Below are 15,079 nucleotides of genomic sequence, written 5' to 3'. Positions count from 1 at the left end.
TTTGCAATTGATATATTTGGTAATCTTGAGTTCATATGAAATTTCAACAATTATCTCGATAATGCCTTTTATAGGAAAAATTTTTTCCTAGTGCAGATCCAATCCAAGAACGAGCATTGATTGCATTTGATTGTCTTTTTTGTTGCCTTTAACCTGGATCAGGTTCACAGCCTTTGTTTTCTGTAAGATTGGTTTTTTTGAAAAGTGTAAGAATTATTTATTGGAATGTTCCTCCATTTAGATTTATCTTATGGATGCCTCTTCGTTAGATTGATTATGTGTTTTTGGCGGGAGCATGAGATGAGTGATGTGTGATCTGCTGTGGGGAGGCACATGATGTTGGTTTGTCACATTATTGATGATATTAACTTTGATCACTTGGTTAAGATGGTGTCTACAAGATTTCTCCACTCTAACCTTTGTAATTAATACATAATTTGTAGGGAAATATTTTGAGACAGTAAATTGAGTCTTAGGATACAAATTAAATATCTTTTCTCCTTTTTAGTATGATTTTTCAAATTTTGATCAGTCTAAATGTAAGAGAAGAACTCTAACCTCCCCAGGTAAGCCAGTATTTTGTATATTTGGGGGTTTCAAAAGTTTAATTTGAGACCGGGCGCGGTGGCTCACGTCTGTAATCCCAGCACTTTGGGAGGCCGAGACAGGCGAATCGCCTGAGGTCAGGAGTTCGAGACCAGCCAGGCCAACACGGTGAAATCCCGTCTCTACTAAAAATACAAAAAATTAGCCGAGCTTGGTGGCGGGCGCCTGTAATCCCAGCTGCTGGGAAGGCTGAGGCAGGAGAATCGGTTGAACCTGGGAGGCGGAGGTTGCGGTGAGCTGAGATGGCGCCCCTGCACTCCAGCTTGGGCAACAAGAGCGAAACTCAGTCTCAAAAAAGTAAAAAAAATTTGAGAGAGAAGATTTTAAAACTAATATTATTTAGACTTGTGGCCAGTGCCAGATATTTTGTGATATATTGTTCTGGTAATCTTTCGTGGTTTATTTGTCATTGACAGGTGATTTGGATATCTACTCTGGAGATAAAGTTGGTTCATCATTAAAATATTTTGATGAAAGCAAGCATTGTAGAACACCGTTGTGCAGCTTATTCAAGCGCGTAAATGTGAATTGGTAAAGTACCCTGAAACTTTACTGTTGCTACCCCCTCAGTATCTCAAGAAACTGAGAAAGCGAAAAGGGCAAGTTATATTTTTGCTCTTTCCTGAGAACAAGTGTAAGGCAGTCTGGAGCCTGCTAAATAGTTGAAGCGAGTCACTTACTAATTTTTACTGAGGATCTCTGTAATAAAAGCATAGACCTAGCATTATGTTTAGTGTAGCATAATGGAAAATTATTTATATAATGTAAAAGATGCAAAAATATTTTTATGGTTATTCATCCGGGACCCAAATGCAGACTCTGCTCCCTTTCTTTAAATAAAAATGTTTAGAAAAGGAACTATGGACCGGGTGCGGTGGCTCATACCTGTAATCCTAGCACTTTGGGAGGCCGAGGTGGGTGGTTCACCTGAGGTCAGGAGTTCGAGACCACTCTGGCCAACATGGTGAAACCCCGTTTCTACTAAAAATAGAAAAATTAGCCGGGCGTGGTGGTGTGCGTCTGGAATCTCAGCTACTTGAGAGGCTGAGGCAGGAGAATCACTTGAACCCAGGAGGTGGAGGTTGCAGTGAGCTGAGATTGCGCCATTGCACTCCAGCCTGGTTGACAAGAGCAAATCTCTGTCCTGAAGAAAGAAAGAAAAAAGGAACTACAAAAAAAACTGCCATACAAGTTTTGTTAGGCAGCAGCATTTTACTATCTCTGGTGTGTCTGGTAGCGTGGTACACATTGTATTTAGGTGGTTAAGAGAGAGATTCAAGAAGGCAGTCTGGGGAGATGGGAACTACAGTGCTGGATTAAAAGAAGTTGCCATGGCCGGGCGCGGTGGCTCAAGCCTGTAATCCCAGCACTTTGGGAGGCCGAGACGGGCGGATCACGAGGTCAGGAGATCGAGACCATCCTGGCTAACACAGTGAAACCCCGTCTCTACTAAAAATACAAAAAACTTAGCCGGGCGAGGTGGCAGGCTCCTGTAGTCCCAGCTACTCGGGAGGCTGAGGCAGGAGAATGGCGTAAACCCGGGAGGCGGAGCTTGCGGTGAGCTGAGATCCGGCCACTGCACTCCAGCCTGGGTGACAGAGCAAGACTCCGTCTCAAAAAAAAAAAAAAAAAAAAAAAAGTTGCCATTCTGTAAGGAAGATACTATTTACTATGGGGAAAAAGTACAAAAAACAGTGGAAGCTAAGGTAAAATAAAGATCTAAGTTGGATATTATTTAATGCCAAAAATATGTGGCAGAAAGAAATGCTATGGGTATCAAGAAGGAGTAAGCATTTTGAAATAAAGATGTATATGTATATAAAATGAAATGTTGAGATAATTGTGGAGAGAAAAAATAATTATACCTAAAGTATCTGTATGTTACTAACATAATTAGTATTTGGGAGCTTGACTTTTTTTAAATACAGTTTTCCCTTTCTCTTCTTAAATAGGTTAAATCTGTGTAATACACTGAACAGTTCTGGGTAAATAATAAGTACTCAAATGTTAGCTATTATCATTGTTATTACTGTTTCATTTTGCACTCACAAAATCTAGTTGATCTAGATTTAGGATTTAGACATGAGCTATGTTGAATGTAGGGTAAGGAAAGTGAAAATTGCTTTTAAGGTAATAAATTCATGGAAATTATTTTCTTTTTAACTGAGTTTTATGATTTTTAAAATAATGATCTGGGTATAATTCTGAACTATAAAGGTTTTGTACTATGAAGATTTTCATAACATTGGACCCCTAGTTGTGATCTGGTCTGAAACTATGCTGTCCATCACAGTAGCAACAGGCCACATGTATCTATTGAGTACTTGAAATGGGGCTGGTCTGAATTGACATATGCTGTAACTGTCATATACACACGGGCTTTCTAAGACTTAGCATAGATAACAAAAATTAGCAGGGCATGGTGGCAGGTGCCTGTAGTCCCAACTACTCAGGAGGCTGAGACAGGAGAATTGCTTGGACCTGTGAGGCGGAGGTTGCAGTGAGCCAAGATCGTGCCACTGCACTACAACCTGGGTGATAGAGTGAGACTCTCTCTCAAAAAATAAATAAGCATGGATAAAATAATGTAAAATATCTTAATTTTGTATGTGTGTGTTTGTGGATTTGCAGGGGGCAGGGTCATGCTCTGTTGCCCAGGCTGTGAGTGCAGTGGCATAATTGTAACTCACTGTAGCCTCCAACTCCTGTGCTCAAATGATCCTTTCACCTCAGCCTCCTGAGTAGCCGGGATTACATATGTGTACCACTACTCCTGGCTAATTTATTTTATTTAATTTATTTTTTTTTGTAGAGATGGAATCTCACTGTGTTGTCCAGGCTGATCTTGAACTCCTGGACTCAAGAGATACTCCCACTTCAGCCTCCCAAAGTGCTGAGATCACAGGCATGAGCCACCATGCCTGTTATATCTTAATAATTTTTAACATTGATTACATGTTGAAATGATAAACTTTTAGATATACTATATTAAATAGTATTTTTAAAAATTGTTTTTTAATGTGCTACTAGAACATTTTAAATTACCTATATGACTTGTGTTATATTGCTTTTGAACAATACTATTCTAGAAATTTCAACTCAGATTGTCTTTTTGGAGAGAACACCTGGGATTCTAGTTCTGCTCCACTTTCTACTTTTTATGTCACGCATCAGTTATTTGACTTCTTTAAGTTTAGTTTTCTTATGTTAAACATTCATTATTTTGGCTAAAACTACCTTATAAATAACAACAGATTATTGGGAGTCAAAATAAAGTGTTCCTCAGCTGTAGAGTATACCACAGGTAGGTATATGTCATTTTAAATTGTCTCTTTAATGTGTAGAAAAATATCTTGTAGTGGGTTATCAATGATCCGTGACTGTTACTTTTTACATTTTTCCTTTTTACATGTTTACATTTTGCAGTTTAAAAAATGCTTTTGCATTTTTTCCAGTTATGCTGTTAATATTTGAAAAGCACTTTTATCTTTTTAAAATGCTGTAGTAAACTTCTAGATGGCTGTGATACAATTATTTTTTTAAAGCCTAGATGATGAACTGGATTCTTTCCATGATTTGAAGAAACAGGAAACAGAAGAAGAGTTAATTGAAAATGATTATAGAGTTAGTACCTCCAAAATAACCAAGCAGTCTTTTAAAGACATAGAAAAAGGTAAAATAAATATTTTAGAACAATCAATTAAATAGTAACTTTGTCAAATAGAGTACATGAAGCTTTCCTCCTGGTAATAACACTGGCCCCCAAGAGTCTGCATATTTCTGTGTTCTGAACTTCTATAAGCCAGGAGATAGTTACTGTGCTTATTATTAAATTAAAGGAGCAGAGGAAATTAAACTTCATTATTTTTCAGTAATATTCCTGTACCCTCAAAATTTATCCAAATAAATTAATAACTGAGTAAATGACTGTGATAGTATTTGACTGCAATATTTTGAGAAAATACTCCAGATTATTTAAAGTATGGCTTTCTGGGCACTGACCTACCAGCAATTTTCTGTGTATCTGGCTGCATTGCATAGTTGTGGCAGGATTTCAAGGACTGGACAACCGCAAATGGCACCCTTCACCCTCTGGGCTACACGACTTCAAGTTGCCGTGTTGATATTACTGATAATACCGGTGCCAGTATTATGGTCTACACACAACAACATTCATTTTCCTCTTTTCCTTCTCCTTCGTTTTCCTTTGTCTCATTATTCTCAGCATTTGAGGAAGATGAAAAATAATTCTGTGTGGACTTGTGTTTCCTGCTATATGGTCGATTTTCCCAGTGGAAAACATGGGATAAGGTATAAAGAAAATGTTGCTTGTATTCCATTAAAAGTAATGGTAAAAACCGCAATGACTTTTGCACCAACCTCTTACTTGAAAGTAGACAAAATTAAGAAATGTTCAGGCCAGGGATTGGTGAGTCGGGAACCTAAACAGGCAAGTAGAGCTCTGTGAATGTGTCTTTCACTTTTAGGGCATTTGCTGAACTGACTGAAGTGAAGCTTTTCATTTAAAAAAATTCATACTATGTTTTATTTTTGCTTCTCCATTGTCTGTTCATACTGAAGTATAATGGAAGACACCCACCCTCCCCTTTTAAAGCTGGGGCTTCCATGAGTCTAGCGCAAGTTAAAACCACTGAACGTCTGCCAGACGTGGTGGCTCACGCCTTTAATCCCAGCACTTTGGGAGGCCGAGATGGGTGGATCCTGAGGTCAGGAGATCGAGACTATCCTGGCTAACATGGTAAAACCCCGTCTCTATTAAAAATACAAAAAATTAGCCAGACGTGGTGGTGGGCGCCTGTAGTCCCAGCTACTTGGGAGCCTGAAGCAGGAGAATCACTTGAACTCGGGAAGCAGGGGTTGCAGTGAGCTGAGATTGTGCCACTGCACTCTAGTCTGGGTGACATAGTGGGACTCTCTCAAAAAAAAAAAAAAAAAAAAGCCAGGCGTGGTGGCTTGTGCCTATAATCCCAGCACTTTGGGAGGCCGAGGCGGATGGATCACGAGGTCAGGAGATCGAGACTATCCTGGCTAACATGGTGAAACCCCATCTCTAACAAAATACAAAAAAATTAGTTGGGCATGGTGGTGGGCACCTGTAGTCCCAGCTGCTTGGGAGACTGAGGCAGGAGAATGACGTGAACTCAGGAGGCGGAGCTTGCAGTGAGCCAAGATAGCGCCACTGCACTCCAGCCTGGGTGACAGAGCAAGACTCTGTCTCAAAAAACAAAGACAAAAAAAGCAACCACTGAGTGAGGGCATTTTATACTCTTAATTGTTAGCAGAAAATAAATTCTGACAGTACAGTGTTGGCAAGAATATCAAGCAAGAGGAACTCACTTATCTACGCTGTTGGGAGAGTAAATTAATACAACCACTTTGGAAAACAATTTGGAATCACTAGTAAAGTTGAAACTGCATATATACCCTGTGATCTAGCAATTTTGCTACTACTTACATACCCTCAGGAAACTCTTAAACTTGTGCACCAGAAGCCATGTACAAGACTGTGTAGCATCTGTATAGCGAAAGCAACTCAAATTTCCACCTGTAGGAGGATACTGTATACAGTGTTTGCAAAATAGGGTATACAGTGAAGATTTGTGAACCTGTTTAAAGGAAGAGGTTATAGAAATTATGTTAATATAATTACATATATAATATAAAAGCAGGCAAAGCAAGGACTTTTAAAATGTAAGTAGTGGAGATTAAACAGCAAAGTAAAGCAGCATTTAACATTCATTTGTGTTAGTGATAAATTTGGTTTAGGGGATTTCTAAACATGATTAGGGGTTTCTGAGGTTACTTTCCATTTCTTGGCAATTAGTGTCTTTTTATGTCCTTTAAAGTATTTTATTTTGAAATCATTTCAGACTTACAGAAAAGTTGCAAAAATAGTGCAGTCAATTCCTGTATACCCTTCACCCACATTTTCCGATGTTACCACTTTACCATATTTACTATATTATTCTTTGTCTCTCTTGAAACTTTTTTTTTTTTTTTTTTTTTTTTGAGACGGAGTCTCGCTCTGCCGCCCAGGCTGGAGTGCAGTGGCCGGATCTCAGCTCACTGCAAGCTCCGCCTCCCGGGTTCACGCCATTCTCCTGCCTCAGCCTCCCGAGTAGCTGGGACTACAGGCGCCGCCACCTCGCCTGGCTAGTTTTTTGTATTTTTAAAGTAGAGACGGGGTTTCACCGTGTCAGCCAGGATGGTCTCGATCTCCTGACCTCGTGATCCGCCCGTCTCGGCCTCCCAAAGTGCTGGGATTACAGGCTTGAGCCACCGCGCCCGGCCCTGAAACTTTTTAATGTTATAATTTGTATTTAAAGCATCTCTTCCTAAAGGTTACTCTGAAAATATTTGAAACGATAAGTTAATAAAGTTTATAATGCAAATGTTATTTTCTTTGCAGTTGCCCTGCCAACTAATACGACCTCATCGAGACCTCGGACTGAGTGTTGTAGTGATGCAGGTGACTCTCCTTTGAAACTTGTCAGCTATCCCAAATCTAAAGCATCAGACAAGCGGAGTTTACTTCCACGGCAGATCAGTCAGATATATGACGAATTATTTCAGATACATCTGAAACTGCAGGTAAGAACTAAATACTGAATCGAGAATTCAGAAATATTTATGTTCTAAGAACCAAGCACTTACATAATTTGTATATATTTCGTTTTAGTTACTTTAGATAAGTTTGTCAAGACAAGGACAGCAGGGGACAAACTCAAATTATAGGGACTAAGGAAGGGAAAAATACAGTGGCTGAGATAAAATAGAGACAGTGGCGTTTTTATTTGTAGGTGTGTGTTTCAGACTGTCTTGTATTTTATTTGATTCCCATCCCATCCTTACTTCAGCAATAAAATCTGATAAAGTATGCTTTTTGAAGTAGATGCTCTAGCTTTATTGTTTTAAGTACTTATATATGAAGAGTCCTCTTGTCAACTCTCATCAAAATTGAACTCTTAACATTCGCTTATATCTGCCTTTGGGGTTTTTTTGTTTCTAAAGTGTATTTCTTTTTTTTTTTTGCAATGGTGTCTTGTTCTGTCATCCAGGCTGGAGTGCAGTGGTGCGATCTTGGCTCACTGCAACCTCTGCCTCCTGGGTTCCAGTGATTCTCCTGCCTCAGCCTCCTGAGTAGCTGGGATTACAGGTGCATGCCACCCCATCCAGCCAATTTTTTGTATTTTTAGTAGAGTTGGGGTTTTACCATGTTGGCTAGGCTGGTCTTGAACTCCTGATGTCAGGTGATCTGCCCCCACTTGGCCTCCCAGAGTGCTGGGATTACAGGCGTGAGCCACTGCGCCCAGCCTAAAGAGTATAATTTATATATTAAGCATCCATGAGAAGTAGAGAAGGAAGCAAAAGTGTATGTAATGCACACCATCTGTTTGAAATCCTTCCCATTGGAAACACATGAAATAGTTAAGCATTTCTTTAAACCCAGTATCTTGTTTTGTCAAAATAATTCAGATTGTAATTACCATAGCATTTTAGAAAAAGATTATTTTAGCCTAAAATCACCAGGAAAAGTTTAGGGAGAGACAGTCTGGTGTTTGACTGAGAAAGATAATAGTGGGAAGGTCATTCCAGGTATAAGGAATTGGAAATGAGAGGTGTTCTGAAAAGCAGTGATTGTCCAATTGTGCATTTATTAGCCTGTCTGGAGGAAATAAAATAATGAAAACTCAGGCTGGGTATTTTACAAGTTTTTAGGGAAAGGAGTGTCAGAGTAAAAAGTCAGATTTTAGGAAGATTCCTTTGATAACACTTTATAGAATAAAAAAGAATAGGCAAGATTGCAAGGATATATCTGTCATTTGTAGCAAACATAAAGATGTTTAATAAGAAAAAAATGAAGTACAGTGGATTAACTGGTTTAATCAATCTATAGTTTAATCTGACTTTAAAATTTACTTTGTAAGTACAACCACTGTGGAAAACACTTTGGAGGTTCCTTAAACTGTAAATAGAACTACTATATGATCCAGGATTCCCATCGCTGGGTGTATCCCCCAAAAGAGAAAACAGTGTATTGAAGAGATACCTGCACTTCCATGTTCATTGCAACTGTGTTCTTAATAACCAAAATATGGAGTCAATCTAAGTGTCCATTGGCAGATAAAGAAAATGTGGTATCTATGCACAATGGAATATTATTCAGCCATAAAAAGAATGAAATCCTATCATTCACGGCAGCATAGATAGAATTGGAGGTCATTATATTAAGAGAAATAAGCCAGGCACAGAAGGACAGACATTGCATGTTCTCAGTCGTGTGGGATGGGAACTAAAGAAATGAATCTCATAGAAATAGAGCTGGAATGGTGGTTACCAGAGGCTGGGAGGGGAAGAGTAGCAGGGGTGAAGAGAGGTTAGTTAATGGGTACAAAAATACAGTTAGATAGGAGTAAGTTTCAGTGTTTACTAGTACAATAGGGAAATTATAGTTAATGATAATTTATCGTATATTTTAAAGTAGCTGGAGAAGAAGAATTGTAATGTTCTCAACATAAAGAAAGAATAAATGTTTGAGGTAATAGATATCCCTGTCACCTTGGTGGGGATGTTAAGTAGACTCTTTGGACTTAACTTTGTCTTCTGTTTTTTTCCCTGTGAAGTTAGAGACGAGGCTATTCACAGAGAGTGGTATATAGGACATGATGTATTCCAAATTAATAGAATGGAGAGGCCTCAAAATAGACACTTTGGAGAGTGAGTGAGAGAGAGCTGGCTGTGAACATATAAAAAGATTTTTGGACTGCATTGAGAATCTAGTACAGGATTGAGACCATGAATTTGCAATGGGGCCACTTTTCGTGGTGTGTGATTTTTTTTTTTTTCTCCAGTGGTACTGAACTGAGTACCATGGGGCCAGGGAAGATGGTCAGTGTGCTAATCCAGGCCTCGTTCTTTCAGTCCAAGGTGATAGACAACAAGGTGAGGGAGGGAAGGGTATAGGTAAAATAGTGGACTGTGATGTGGAAGTGGAGCATGGAATTTAAACTGGATCGGGAACTAAATCTGCGTAGTGCTGATCCATTTTGGACCCCAGATTCTCTTGCATCATCGCAGTGGACTCTTACTATAGTGTGTTATCATTTAAAATCAAGATATAATTTCTGTACAAGTTTGCTTGCTATACTAGTCTAGCTACTATAATCCAGATTGTCCTTAGGTACCCCTGTGTTCCTGAAAATCACTTGGTTAAACCACAATGTTAGCCAATAGGAATAGAATTTGCAGAATTTGTGACTTTTCAAGAGCATTAAAATCTGCCATTTTGATACAGTGTGAAACTGCAGCACAACAGAAGTTTGCTGAAGAACTTCAAAAGCGAGAACGTTTTTTACTTGAAAGAGAACAACTGCTTTTCAGACATGAAGATGCCTTGAGTAAAATTAAAGGTGTGGAAGAAGAGGTTCTTACAAGATTTCAAATTATGAAAGAGGTAACTATATAGCCTTTGATGTTAGAGTGGTATATTTCTTCTTTTCTTCTTAGATTCACTAGTTACTAACATTTTGCCACATTTGCTTATTTCTCCTTCCCTTCCTCCTCCTCACCTACACACACACACACACACACACACACACACACCCTTTTTTTCTGATCCATATGAAAGCAGTTTGTAAAAATCATGGTTCTGTCACTAAGTACCTCAGTAAGTATCTCTTAAGAATAAAGACATTCTCCAGACCATTAGCATATCAGGAAATTAATGCTAACTAAATAACTTATTTATAGTCCATATTTACTTTTTCAGTTGGTCTTCAGTATGTCTTTTATTGTTTGTAGGGGTGGGTCATTTGTTTGATCAAGGAACTAGACAAGATTCGTGCGTTATATTTGGTTGTTATATCTTTTTTGGTTTCTATGAATCTAGAGCACTTAACCTCAGCTTTTTTGTTTTTCGTGAGCTTTTTCTTTGAAGAGTTCAGGCCAGAAGTCTTATATGTCACATTGTGGATTTTCCTGATTGCTTCCTAACAATAAAATATTTTTGACAAGGATATTATATAAGTGGGATAATATACCTTGCGTCATATCAAGACATACATTACTGTACATATGACTTACTTGGAGTAAAATTCATTGTCTGTTGTACATTTCTGTGAGTTTTGAAAAATGCATACAGTTTTGTAATCACAACCATCATCAAGATCAAGAATAGTTCAGCTCACCAGCAGTTCCCTTACGCTGTCTTGTAGCTATCCCTTTCCTCCAGCCTCAGCCCCTGGCAACCACTGACCTATTTCCCCCCCCCAGTACATCCACCTTTTCCAGAATGTCATGTTAATAGCATCATTTTATGATTTTTCTTTGTCTTTGGTTTTCAGTAGCAGTTTATTTACAGTGTTTCTTGACATAGTTTTCTTTCAGTTTGTTCTGTTTGTGGTTAACTGAGCTTGAATTTGGAAATGTCTGTCTTTTGCCAAATTTGGGGAATCTTCAGCCAATATTGCATGAAATATTTTTTCCACTTTCTTTCTTGTCTCCTCCTGGATCTCCAGTGACTCCTTGTGCTGTTTCCCCAGAGATTTCTGAGGTTCCATTCCTTTTTTCCCATTATTTTATTCAGTGTTCTTCAGATAATTTCTTGATCCATCTTAAAGTTCATTACTTCTTTTTTAATCTCCATGTTGCTATTGAGCTCATCTAGTGAAATTTTTATTTTTGATATTTAAACATTCTAAAATTTCAAGTTGTTTAAAGCATTTATTTTTGTTTTTCTCATAAGCATTTCTGTGTTTATATTTACATTTATATATATTTACTTTTACCTCATGAAGCATAGTTTAAAAACTATGTATCACCTGTATCATCTCGAGATTGGGATCTGTTGATTGTCTTTTTTCTTGAGGCTTAGTCACATTCTTTGGTTCTTGGTATGTTCGGTGATTTTTAGGGTATATTCAAGACCTTCTGGTTAATGTATAGATTTTGGGTTCTATTGTTACCCTCTGGAGAATGTTGATTTTAAAGCATTCAGCCCAATTAGATTTAGGCCTCCCTTTTTTTTTTTTTTTTTTTTGAGATAGTCTTGCTCTGTTGTCCAGGCTGGAGTACAGTGGTGCGATCTCAGCTAACTGCAACCTCCACTTCCTGGGTTCAAGCGATTCTCCTACCTCAGCCTCCTGAGTAGCTGGGAATACAGGCGCCCACCACCATGCCTGGCTAATTTTTTTGTATTTTTAGTAGAGATGGGGTTTCACCATGTTGGTCAGGCTGGTCTTGAACTCCTGACCTCAAGCAATCCACCTGCCTTGGCCTGCCAAACTGCTGGAATCACAGACGTGCCTGGCCAGGCCTCAGTTTTTTCTCACCTCCTCTGGGCAGTGGCTCTCATCTCAGTTCAGCTTTCAAAGCCTTTGCAGTGTTGCTGTGGAGTTGTGCCTGTGCCTCTTAAAGGTCGGTCTGAGACTTGGGTAACAGTTTAAAATCCTGATGCATTTCTCAAAGCTTTTGCTGTGGTGCTCTGGCTCTTTTTGGTGCAGGTAAAGAGGCATTGAAGTGTTAGCCAAGACTTAGGTAATGGTTTTAAACTGAGCTCCATTCTCCAAGTGTTTGCTCTACTGCTTTTGGTCTGTCCTGTGCCTGAGCGGCTCAAAGGTGAGCCCAATTTGTACAGGTTCGTAAACACCAGAGTGAGAGGATCCTCTTTGAGTCTCTCTTCTGCGGGATTCTCCCTACACTCTGGCTCGTCAGGGCCCCTCTTCCTGATTTTCCTGCAGGAAGACTGGTTTTCTCTCATTCTTTAGTGGACATTTTTTAGAGCTTTAGTGGAAATTTAAAAAAAAAATTTTTTTTTAATTGTTGCAGAGACAGAGTCACTGTGTTGCCCAGGCTGGAGTGCAGTGGCTATTCACAGACGTCATCATAGCTCACTGCACTCTCAAGTCATCTTCGTCCCTCAGCCTCCTGAGTGGCTGGGACTATAGATGTGTACCACTGTGCCCAGCTAGTGGAAGTTTTTGTTCTACTTCTCCGTGTCTGGGACCCACCCTGAGGCAAAATGTTGACAGAAGAGGAAAAACAAAAATGCAGGAAACTTTACCCTTGAGAGTTGCTTCTACAAGTTTTCTCCCTCATCACAATGTCCTCCCCTTTTTTCTTTTCACAGTTGTCAGTTAGTTGTTTTGTTTTAATTAGGGCTTTTTGCTGTAATCAGTGGGAGAAGACTGTATTGAGCTTATCCTGCTGTGCCAGAAATGGAATGCATATGTTTTTAATATCTTTTAGATATGGAAAAAGTTGGACAATGAAAATATTAGTTTTAAAAATAACTATTTGTGACTATATCCCAAGTTATTAAAGGAATTAATATAGTAAAATCATACAAAGATTAACTTCTTAGAATATTGGATTTTTTTCACAGGGCTAAAGGATGCTTAGATTCTCTGATCTCTCCATTTTAGTCTTGTTCTTGATTCTCTCTCTTTAGATTTGTGTATCTATTTTATTAAGTATAAAGATAATTGCCTTATTTTCATCATATTTATATCATTACTTGGAAGAAGGGAATTAATTCAGTTTTTTTATTTCCTGTAGAGACTTGTTTTAAAACTTTGTGAGTAGGTTGAGAGTGAAAGGTGAAACTATTAAGTGTTCACATTTAAAATCTAAAACATGCTATCCCATTTAAATGTAATGAGAGGGGAAGTTGATTTGAGTTATTTTTAAAACTGATTAAGAAGAGTCAAATCGTTTGGGGCTCAGAAATTGTATTATGTTTTAACATGTTTTGAGATGAAAAGCAGGCATCAAAAATTTTAGCTGCTTTATGAGGACAAGAAATTAGTTGGTTTTATAAAAGATTTCTTCTATTTCTCAAGGGTAATGTAAATTATACACTTTATAAAGCCATAAATAGCTTACTTATCTCTTGAAGAGTATCAGAAATTCTTTATTGTTTTATTATTCCATGATGTCAAACAAAATATTTCTGTGAGTTTGCGTGAGTGGATTTTTCTGAGCAGAAGCAGAAAATAGACTTACTGCTACTTTGTAAATGCTAATATGTTTTAATAAGTATGTTATAAATGCCTTTGATGTTTTGTTGTTATCTTGGTAGATTGCATGGTTTTTATAAATTATTTGCCACACTAGTCACTTGTGCTTAAATACACTTATTAAAGGTTTTGTGATTGAAGGAGTTCTTACTTGTAATTAATTCATGTTCCATAGTATTAGTGATATACAATCCTTACAAGTTTTAGGTCAGAGTTGTTTCTTTTTTCTCCTCCTAGCAACATGATGCAGAAGTTGAACACTTAACTGAAGTTCTTAAAGAAAAAAATAAAGAAACCAAGAGACTGAGGTCCTCTTTTGATGCATTGAAAGAATTGAATGATACCTTAAAAAAACAGGTAAGACCTGTTTTAATATATATTGGACATAAGACATTCTAAGAACCATATTTTATATACAACAAATTAAAGTCAGCCTTAGAACACGTTTCGGCTAGAGAAAATTTGGATTACATTTGTTAGCTTTATTTTAAAATACTTCCAAATGTAAATAAAATATTCTTCAACTCTTTGGTTTCTTTCTTTATTTGTTCTGCAACCAACTGACAGGCAAAGGAAAAAAAGACAAGCAAAAGAAAAAAAGACAAGCAAAAGAAAAAAACCTGATAACCTGAGAACTAACTACATTTTTAGGTAGTGATGTCTGGCTTTAATACTTATTATTTATCACTACTTATTTAACATTCATTTATTTTTGAGTATCTATTATATCCTAGGCATCGTGCTAGACTCAGACCTTCACATTGCTCGTGTTCTCATGGTTATAAACTGGTATCACATTGCAGTATACTTATAAATAAGTTTTGTAGGCCGTGCACGGTGGCTCATGCATGTAATCCCAGCACTTTGGGAGGCCAAGACGGGTGAATCACGAGGTCAGGAGATCGAGACCATCCTGGCTAACGCAGTGAAACCCCGTCTCTACTAAAAATACAAAAAAAAAATTAGCTGGGCGAGGTGGCGGGCGCCTGTAGTCCCAGCTACTCGATAGGCTGAGACAGGAGAATGGCGTGAACCCAGGAGGCGGAGCTTTCAGTGAGCCAAGATCGTCCCACTGCACTCCAGCCTGGGTGACAGAACGAGACTCCATCTCAAAAAAAAAAAAAAAAAAAAAAAAAAAAAAAAAAAAAAAAAAGCATTGTAATTTAGATTAATACATAATATCAAAGTTGCATAACATAAATATTTTTGTGAGTTATGTCTATTTTTTTCCTTCCCTCTGCCAGTTTTTGGCAGAAAGATGTGAAAGTAAAGGAGTATGTTAAAGAGAGACAAAAGAATGATTATGTATTTTTTAGATTGTGTGGGGAGTAGATGTTGGAGCAGAAATTGGAGTAAACCCCGTCACTTTGAAAATGAAAGCATTGGGCTGTGAATCTGTACGGATTATAAAATGTAACTTAAGCCTCAGACTCTCC

The 15,079-nt window shown here is 38.0% G+C and overlaps 1 protein-coding gene across 8 annotated transcripts in view; it reads left to right on the top strand.

Annotated features, from left to right (window-relative positions):
• Positions 1–15,079, top strand: part of LOC105471840 (coiled-coil domain containing 138) — a 158,320-nt gene that overhangs the window by 930 nt on the left and 142,311 nt on the right. For 7 of the 8 annotated variants that reach the window (XM_071077140.1, XM_071077139.1, XM_011724596.3 and 4 more), the window contains exons 2-7: positions 509–566; positions 1,023–1,137; positions 4,152–4,279; positions 7,037–7,218; positions 9,923–10,081; positions 13,881–14,000. In XM_071077140.1, coding sequence (XP_070933241.1) covers positions 509–566; positions 1,023–1,137; positions 4,152–4,279; positions 7,037–7,218; positions 9,923–10,081; positions 13,881–14,000 — 762 coding nt within the window. The remainder of the gene's footprint in view (positions 1–508; positions 567–1,022; positions 1,138–4,151; positions 4,280–7,036; positions 7,219–9,922; positions 10,082–13,880; positions 14,001–15,079) is intronic. The other variant, XM_011724594.3, reaches the window with a different exon arrangement.

Source organism: Macaca nemestrina, chromosome 13, assembly GCF_043159975.1.
Source record: "Macaca nemestrina isolate mMacNem1 chromosome 13, mMacNem.hap1, whole genome shotgun sequence".
NCBI lineage: Eukaryota > Metazoa > Chordata > Mammalia > Primates > Cercopithecidae > Macaca > Macaca nemestrina.
Note: the sequence above shows the minus strand (reverse complement) of the source record. Positions and strands in the feature narration are given on the sequence as shown.